We start from the raw sequence: 9065 nt of genomic DNA on the forward strand, positions 1-9065 counted from the left end.
TTTACCATTTTGCTTCTTTCCGAAAAACTTCTTTTACCATTTCCTCCAAGGCAAGTCTGCTGGCAACAAATTCCCTCAGCTTTTGTTTGACTGAGAAAGTATTCATTTATGCTCACCTTTGAAGGATATTTTCACCAGATGCAGTATTCTATGTTGGTTTTTTTTCTTTCAACACTAAAGCTGTCACTCTCCTCTGTTCTTGCTTGCGTGGTTTCTGAGACATCCAATATAATTTGATGTATTTTTTAAACTTTATTTTTCATTTCATTTATTTTGTTTAAAGTAAGCTGTATACCCAACATGGGGCTTGAACTCATGACCTGGAGATCAAGAGTTGCATGCTCGACTGACTCAGCCAGCTAGGCACCCCCCATAATTCATATAAATTCTTCTATAAATAAGGCGGTGCTTTCCCTTCCGGCTTCGTTCGAGATTTTCTCTTCTTTGGTTTTCTGTAGCTTGAACAAATTCCAACCTCCTGCACCCTGACCCCAAGAGTGCTCCCTCCGTGATGCCCTTGCGGCCTCCTTCTTATCTCGTGGGGATCTCCAGCCTGGACTTCTCTTCCACTTCTCCACCAATCACCCGACTCTTCACTTCCTCCTTTGCTCAACCTGGACTCCCCTACAAACCACTTGAACTACCACTTTTCTAATGGATGCTTCTCCCTTGCACGGCCAACAGACCTCCATCCTGGTCAACCCAACTGTCTGCTCATAGCCTGTCACGAAGTCCAGCGGAGAGCAGGCCACCACCTGGGATGGTCCCCACCATGCACCCTGGGGTCTCTACAACGTCATTGACTCCCTCCACAGAGAGGGCTGTGGCAGCCCAAAGTTCTTCCTTTCCCTGGTCAGTCCTTTCCCTGGTCCCCATGGCAGAAGCTACACATAAGCCTTGCTCACCTTTCTGCACTTTCTTTAAGCCTCTGGTCCCATCACCTCCCCTGTCCTCAGCTATTAACTTCACACCTACCTTGCACACACACCCATACAGGAGCTCCCAAATACCTCGAGTCATTCTTTTTACTCCGAAATGTTTCAAACACCCAGAAAAGTACAAAGAATGGCGTAGCAAGTACCCATGTGTCCTGTACCCAACGCTATCAGATTTACTTCTGTATTGGGCGCCTGGGTGGCTCAGTCGGTTAGGTGTCCGACTTCGGCACAGGTCATGATCTCACGGTTTGTGGGTTCGAGCCCCGCGTCGGGCTCTGTGCTGACAGCTCAGAGCCTGGAGCCTGCTTCCGATTCTGTGTCTCCCTCTCTCTCTGCCCCTCCTCCATTCTCGCTTTGTCCCACTCTGCCTCTCAAAAACAAATAAATGTAAAAAAAATTTTTGTTTTAAATGTACTTCTGAGGGGCACCTGGCTGGCTCAGTCAGTAGAGCATCTGACTCTTGATCTTGGGGTCTTGAGTTTGAACCCCACGATGGGTGTAGCTATTACTTAACATTTTTTTTTTAATTTACTTCTGACTCCAAACCTGCAAGCGTACCTCCACCCCATAGGGGTTAAAAGTCAGACTGCCTCGGGGAGCCTGGGCGGCTCAGTCGGTTGAGTGTCTGACTCTTGATTTCAGCTCAGGTCATGATCTCGCAGTTTATGAGTTCGAGCCCCATGTCAGGCTCCATGCTGACAGCACGGAGCCTGCTTGGGATTCTCTATCTCCCTCTCTCTGCCCCTCCCCTGTTTGTGCTCTCTCTCTCTCTCTTACAATAAATAAATAAATAAACATTTTTAAAATGTTTTTTTAAAAAATCAGACTGCCTGAGCTCAAATCTCGAATGCGCCACTTACTTAGCTCCTCTGTGCCTCCGTTTCCCCCTCTGTTAAGAGGTAGACATGAGAGTGCCCACCTCAGAGCAGTGGGATAGTAAATGAACTCATGTGTAGCCTGTTTTGAACAGCGCCTGGCACCCAGTGAGTGTTCCATGAAAGCCAGCCCTTATCATTTCATCTCCCCTCTTGACTCAACACAAGGGAGAATCTGCTGTGAGGCTAACCCCTTGGGTGGGGTTCCAGATCCTTCCCCTCCCACCTACTCAGGGATAGAAGTCTTGATTAACCTGTCTCTACTGGCTGTCATAAATTGACATCTCAACAAGCTTGCTTCCATTTAACACACACACACACACACACACACACACACACACACACACCCTTCCAGCTTCCCCTCCACTGAACCCGCTCTCCCTGATATCACTGACTGCTCCCTTGAAATGTCATCCAAAGGGCACATCTCAGTCCTTATCCTGCCTGGACCGTATGTCCACAGCAGGATTTGACCTTGCTGACCGGCCACTCCCCCTTCTCCCGAAACACTCTCTCAGCACTCCCCAGCACACACTCAGGACCACTTCCCTCTGCGCTGCCTCCCACCCATCTGGCCACTCTCTCACAGGGGCCACCCAGAACCCTCCTTGGCTCTCTTCTCTCCCTCCCTTCCTGGACCATCGCACCTGCGCCCGTGGCTTCGCTTACCACAGGATGCCCCAAACCCTCAATGTGTGTCTCCAGTCCAGCTTCTTTATTGACTTTTCAGATCCATGAAGGCAACTGCCTGCTGGACAGCTCCTCGTAGACGCCTCAAAGACGCTCAAACTCAACATGGTCAGAACTGAGCTAAGGGCCCAAGGGCTTGGGAGAATGATTTGGCAGTATCTTCTGAAGCCAGACAGACGTCCTTATGGCCCACAATTCCACTCTTAGGGACCCAACAGCAGTGCGCACATGTGTGCACCGAAAGACATGTACGAGAATGTTCACAGTGCTACTCATGATAGCCCCCAACTGGAAACCACCCAAACGCCCATCAACAGGAGAACAGATAAATAAATGGTGGCATGTTCACATGACAGAAACCTGCATAAGACAGTGAAAATGAATGATCTACAAATATATCCAGTAACATCAAACCCACACAAACATAATGTTGAACAAAACAAGCCAGACATAAAAGAGTATACACTGTTTACTTCCATTTATTTAAAAACAAAAAATAGGGGTGCCTGAGTGGTTGGGCGTTGGTTGGGCGTCCGACTTAGGCTCAGGTCATGATCTCGCAGGCCCGTGAGTTCGAGCCCCACGTCGGGCTCTGGGCTGACAGCTCAGAGCCTGGAGCCTGTTTCGGATTCTGTGTCTTCCTGTCTCTCTGACCCTCCCCTGTTCATGCTCTGTCTCTCCCTGTCTCAAAAATAAATAAGCATTAAAAATATATATATATGGGGCACCTGGGTGGCTTAGTCTGACTCTTGGTATCTCACGGTTGTGAGTTTGAGCCCCGCATCGGGCTCTGCAGTGAACATGGAGCCTGCTTGGGATTCTTTCTCTCTCCCTCTCTCTGCCCCCCTCTCCCTCTTGCTCTCTCTCTCTCTCCCTCTGTCTCTCAAAATAAATAAATAAACATTCAAAACAGTAAAAAATACGCAACACTGACCAGTAGCACTAGAAGCTAAGACTGTTTACCCTTGGGGAGTAGTGACCAGAAGGGAGCACGAGGGGGCTTTTGAGGGCTGGGACCGTCGCTTCTCGCCCTGGGTGCCAGTTACACAGCTGTGCTTGGTTTCCACAAATTCGTCGATTGTGACTGGTGCACTTTTCTGCATGAAAGTTTTAAAAAGAGGGGCGCCTGGGTGGCTCAGTCGTTTGGGCGTCGGACTTCGGCTGAGGTCATGATCTCGCGATTTGTGAGTTCAAGCCCCGCGTCGGGCTCTCTGCTGACAGCTCAGAGCCTGGAGCCTGCTTCGGATCCTGTGTCTCCCTCTCTCTCTGTGCCCCTCCCCTGCTCATGCTCTGTCTCCATCTCTCAAAAATGAATAAACGTTAAAAAAAATTTTTTTAAGTTTTAAAAAGCAAAACAAAACCGGAAGCACCCTCTTCTTCATCAAGCAGCCCATGGTTCTCTCTCTCTCTCTCTCTCTCTCTCTCTCTCTCTCTCAGAGAATGGTCTTCTCTTTCCACTTAGTTACCCAAGTCAGAAGCCTGGGGCTTATTCCCTCACTGTCTCTCAAATGGATCTGCTTCTCTCCACCCTCATTGCCACCTCCTTCACCTGGACCCAACTGCCTTGTCTCTTGGACTCCTTCAGGAGCCTCCTCACAGTCCCCCCAGCCTCCAATCTTGCCCTTCTGACTCATCCTTACGTAGCAGCAAGAGGGATCCTTCTAGAACCAAAATCCAATCATGGCTCTCCCCTGATTAAAATCTTTCAGTGGTTCCCTGTAGCCACTAAAGGAAGCCCACTCTTCTGCTCTGGGGTTCTAAGGGCTCTGTGTCCTCCGGCTCTCCTCCAGCTTCGCCTTTAACCAACCCTCCCCAACGCCATGCCCCAGGCTGGCCCATGAGCCTTTGCGCGGACTTTCCCCTGAACTCTCCCCCTTCCCCGTATCCCTGCTTCTCCCAGCTGAGTCTCACACATGCTTCAGGTCTCAGTTCAGAGACCTCCCTGCCTCCATGTCACAGCAGTCCCTGCTACCCCTGTCCCATTATGTGTCATATGGTAGTGAAACTGGCTGCTTCTGTGTCCACTTCTCCTGCTGGACTTTGGGCTTCTGCTCCATGGAGGGAGCATTGTGTCTGTCTTGCTCAGCGCTCCATCCCCGGCACCAAGTACAATGGAGGCTCAGGAAGGATTTATTGGGTGGATGAAGAATTCCAGAAGACCTCCAGGTTGCAAAGTTCTGGATGCCTGGGATGTATCTCCAAGGCAGCTGGTGAGAAGGTGAAGGAGAGTTCCCCCTTGAGTGACAAGAATCTGGGAATACGAAGGGGCCTCAGAGGCCATCTAATAATCTACTGTAAAAAAATTTTTTTTTTAACATTTATTCAGACAGAGAGAGATAGAGCACAAGTGGAGGAGGGGCAGAGAGAGAGAGAGAGAGAGAATCTAAAGCAGCTCCAGGCTCTGAGCTGTCAGCACAAAGCCCAATGCAGGGCTCGAACTCGCAAACCAGGCGCCCCTCCACTTTTTTATTTACAAACGAGAAACCTGAGGGAAGGAGCCACAGGCTGGTCAAGGATGGGTGGGTGGGGAGAGAGGCACCCGCTGCGGAGTAAGGCAAGGTGATGATGAAGAGTGACTATTTAGTGCTGATAGGGCTCCTAAGACCAGTAAAGAGAACATTCCTTCTGGGTCTGAAGGTGGGGGCTTTGCACGTGGCCCCCTGAGCAGGTCTCCTCAGGGGAGCCGGACTCTGGCCTCCTTACATTGACCACTAGATGGCGTCAGCTCCCCAGGCAAAAGAGAGAGCAAGGGCTGGGCTCCGGCTTCCCGAGTTCCTCCCCTCAGACCCCGCACCCTGGACGCCCAGTGGCTGTGCTATGCCCAGAGAGCACGACACCGGGCTCCAGGAGACAGCCTGCTTCAACAGTATGCCTTTTCTCGTGCCCAGGGAGAGGATGGACGATGGAGTCTGACCTGTACATTGGTCAACCCTGCTCCTCCGTCCTGCTAGCCTCCCAGAGGCCCCTAAAAGGCTGCATCATCCCTGGGAGCAGGACTCCGCCCGGCGGCCACCTGCTCATCTCATCGGCCCAGATGAGGTGCAGCAGGTGGCAAGTGGTCCCACTGCATCCTCTGGCCACCTTACCACCCTGGGCCTGCCAGCGGATGGCCCTCTCAGGGAAGCTACTCTCGCTCTTATCCTCGAGCCGGGGGTAGCTTCATCCCGGTGCCCGCCCCGTGCCTCCCCTCTTCCTAACCCTGCGCGCACACTCAGCCAAGATGCTCAGCCCCTCTCCAGTACCAGAGGGTCTCCGTTACTCATTCAACAAACATCAACTGAGCGCTGAAGTGGTGTGTGTCAGGGCTGCTGTAGGTATCTGGAAGGTGGTAGTGAGCTGGGAGATACAGTCCCTGGCGGCTCGGAGCGCACACTGCAATGGAGGACCAGATGCCAATCGCACGCTCCCAACTATTGTTTAATGGCTCACCTCAGTCTTTCATGCTGCAGCTTTTGTCCATTTCTTTCAGACCTTCAGAGCAGAATGGAGCGTAGAAACTATGCTACTGTCATCCGCCACCACCACCACCCTGTCGTGCCTCCAGGGTTCCAGACTCCCAGTCCAGTGCTCACTCGCGGAGCCCAGGAGCCGCAGGCTGGGGTGGCGACCAGGAGGGAACGGGAGTGACTCACCTGGGCCCTCTTTCTCGGTTGTGAATGAATGAATGAATGAATGAACCCCCGAGAAAGGGCTTGCCAGAGGCTGTCCCCTTTCTGTGGGGAGCAGGGGGCTCCAAAGCAGGCCCTGCCCGCCTCCCCCTCTCGCATTGTGGGAGGGGAGCCGGCCGGCCCAGTGCCCTCGCTGCCCCCAACGCCTCGGGCTTTCTAGGCGCCCTCTTGGCAACAGAACAGAGGGCATCCCGAGCGGGTGGCAACTCGCCCCGCCACGGGCTCGGAGCGGCGGGCGATAGGCGCTGGGGGGACGCGGAGATAGACGGGCAGATAGCGCTCCCCTCGCCCGGCCCCCGCCCCCACCTTTCCCACGCTGCGGCCTCCCCGGAGCGATTCAGACCTGGCGGACACTCCTGCCCCTCCGCCCGGGGACGGGGGCCTTTTGCCTCCGCCAGCTGCAGCTCTTAAGTCCCGGGGATTTGCCTGGCATCCTGTCCGCAGGGTCTGACTTTGGAAGGGGCCACAGAGCCCCCTGCCTCCTTCCCTGCGGGACGTTAGGAGTCTAGGTAGGAAGCCCCTCCCCCGGACTGGCGAGACTTGGGGAGGCTGCAGAGCCCAGAAATGACCACAAGGTGGCGCGCTGGCACTGCGCGTCCTGAGTCGCTTTAGCACCGCCGGGCAGACTGATGGGACATGAGAATTGACGAGGCTGCCCTGTGTGAAGGTCGTATGCGGCCGGGAACTGAGAGTTGGAGGAGCTCCCCCTCCTCCCCCCCCCCCCCAAAGAAAGGCGGAGAGCAGCATTGGGGGTGGCGTGGAGAAATGCTGTAGGCGGTGGGAACAACCTGGACGACTTTGCGAGCCAGACGGGACTTAGGAGCCGCCGGTCCGCAGGAAGGGGAGCCTCTTTTCCAGGGCCTTCTTGGAGGGACAGGACTCAATGGAGCATCATGGGTCGACTGAGAAGGTGCTAAGAGTTTTATACACATCGGCATACAATGACACATTCACACGGAGACACCCCCCTCCCATGACCCTCCACTCACACTGCTTATACCCTCGCGGTGGCGCGTTCTCACACACACACACACACACACACGCACACGGGCCTGCTCTCATGTGCATCGCTGTATACTGCAGAACACGTGTAACCCTCACACCACATACCCCAACTACACCCGTCCCGTATACCTCATCTCTAAAAATGCCCACATTCCCCCAGTGTTGTCCCCAGTGCACAGATTCTGACTCCAAACTTACTAAAGCACAGAGAGCCAGCCTCTTATCTCACCCAACCTCATGGGGACCCCAGATCCTCTGCTCCCTCTAGCAAGCCTGGGCCATTTCCGAAGCTGCACCACGGGCAGGTTATGCACCTCCAACCGCTGCCTAAGCCCTTAAATCCACACACCCCTGCCCCCGCCCCCAAAACAGGACCCTCTCTGGGCCCCATTAGGACTTTCACAGGCCCGAGGCACTTTTCCCTGATGGGCCCCTTCCTCTATAAAGACATTCAAGATTACGTCTTATGATTGCACTGCTGTAAATATATTAATCTCATACACTGAAACATTTTCCTCAACCTAAAATGTCTTCCCCTTTTCTTCTGATTTTAAAAGAAATTAAAATATTTCCCAGAACCCTGGGGCCTTCCCACGCTGGGCACATTTGTCTGCCTGTCATTTGCACAGAGTACACACACACACACCACCTTGGACCACCTCCCCCCACCCCCCACCGCGAACACCCAATAGGCAAATTCCCCTGCCTCCCCATCGCACCTGAGCCCACCTCCCAGCCGCAGCCAGGGAGACAGACAGACTGACAAATCCTGGGGGCCCGGCAGAGACACTCTTCCCCCCAACTCCTTCCTTCAGAGACGCTGGGAGTTATCTGGACTGGGGGCGGGAGCCACAGGAGGGGGAACAAGGGGTGTGTGTGTGTGTGTGTGTGTGTGTGTGTTTGGGTAACAACAAAGAATGGGGGGGAGAGAGGAGAGAAAGAGAACGAAAGAACGCAAGAGCATGTTTTGCCTCGAAGGCAAGACTTGCAGCCAATCAGAGCGCTGGAGCCTCCCTCCGAGACTCCACTATTGAGTCTATAACCGGCTGGCCGGGCGGAGCTGGCAGCATTTGACTGTGGCTTGGGACGCGACGAGAGGCGCGCAGCGACCGCCCGAAGGCCTGCCATGGTCTAGGCGCCCCTCGACCTCCCCTCCCCCGAGACCCTGCGGGCCCTCCCCTCGGCTCCCCAACGCACACCCCTGCCTCGTCTCCTGCGCCTCCTCCGCGCCCCTGCCGGCTTCGGCTCGGCGGCCCAGGCCAGCCCCAGGACTCGCGGCGCCCGCCAGGATGAGTGGCTCCTTCGATCGCAAGCTCAGCAGCATCCTCACCGACATCTCCAGCTCGCTAAGCTGCCATGCAGGCTCCAAGGACTCGCCCACCCTGCCCGAGTCCTCTGTCACTGATCTGGGCTACTACAGCGCTCCCCAGCACGACTACTACTCGGGCCAGCCCTACGGCCAGACCGTGAACCCCTACACCTACCACCACCAGTTCAATCTCAACGGGCTTGCGGGCACGGGCGCTTACTCGCCCAAGTCGGAATATACTTATGGAGCCTCCTACCGGCAATACGGGGCGTACCGGGAGCAGCCACTGCCCGCCCAGGATCCAGGTGAGACCTTGGAAGGTTCCCCCAGGGAGAGAAAGGCGGGGAAGTGAAGCCCACATCTAGGGAAACGTCGAGGGTTTAAAAAAAAAAAAAAAAAGTGCTGTATAAAGTTAGACAAGGTGGGCTAGAAGACCCTCAGAGGGGACAGATGACCCTCCAGTCCCGAAGCTGTGCACCGCGGTCTCAGGGAGGATGGGGCCAGTTAGGGGAGGAAGGGGAAGAGCGTGGGGTGTCAGGGGACCTCCGAATCGGGTGCTTTTGCAAGCACTTCAGCTTTT

General features: G+C 54.4%; 1 protein-coding gene across 1 annotated transcript; it reads left to right on the forward strand.

Annotated features, from left to right (window-relative positions):
• The first annotated feature begins 8166 nt into the window (after positions 1–8166).
• Positions 8167–8852, forward strand: DLX3 (distal-less homeobox 3). Its single transcript, XM_040497213.1, has one exon. It carries the CDS (start codon positions 8466–8468, stop codon positions 8835–8837), a length of 372 nt encoding a protein of 123 aa, XP_040353147.1. The 5' UTR covers positions 8167–8465; the 3' UTR covers positions 8838–8852.
• The last annotated feature ends 213 nt before the right edge of the window (positions 8853–9065 follow it).

Source organism: Herpailurus yagouaroundi, unplaced genomic scaffold, assembly GCF_014898765.1.
Source record: "Herpailurus yagouaroundi ecotype Mexico unplaced genomic scaffold, PumYag 189, whole genome shotgun sequence".
NCBI classification, from domain to species: Eukaryota; Metazoa; Chordata; class Mammalia; order Carnivora; family Felidae; genus Herpailurus; species Herpailurus yagouaroundi.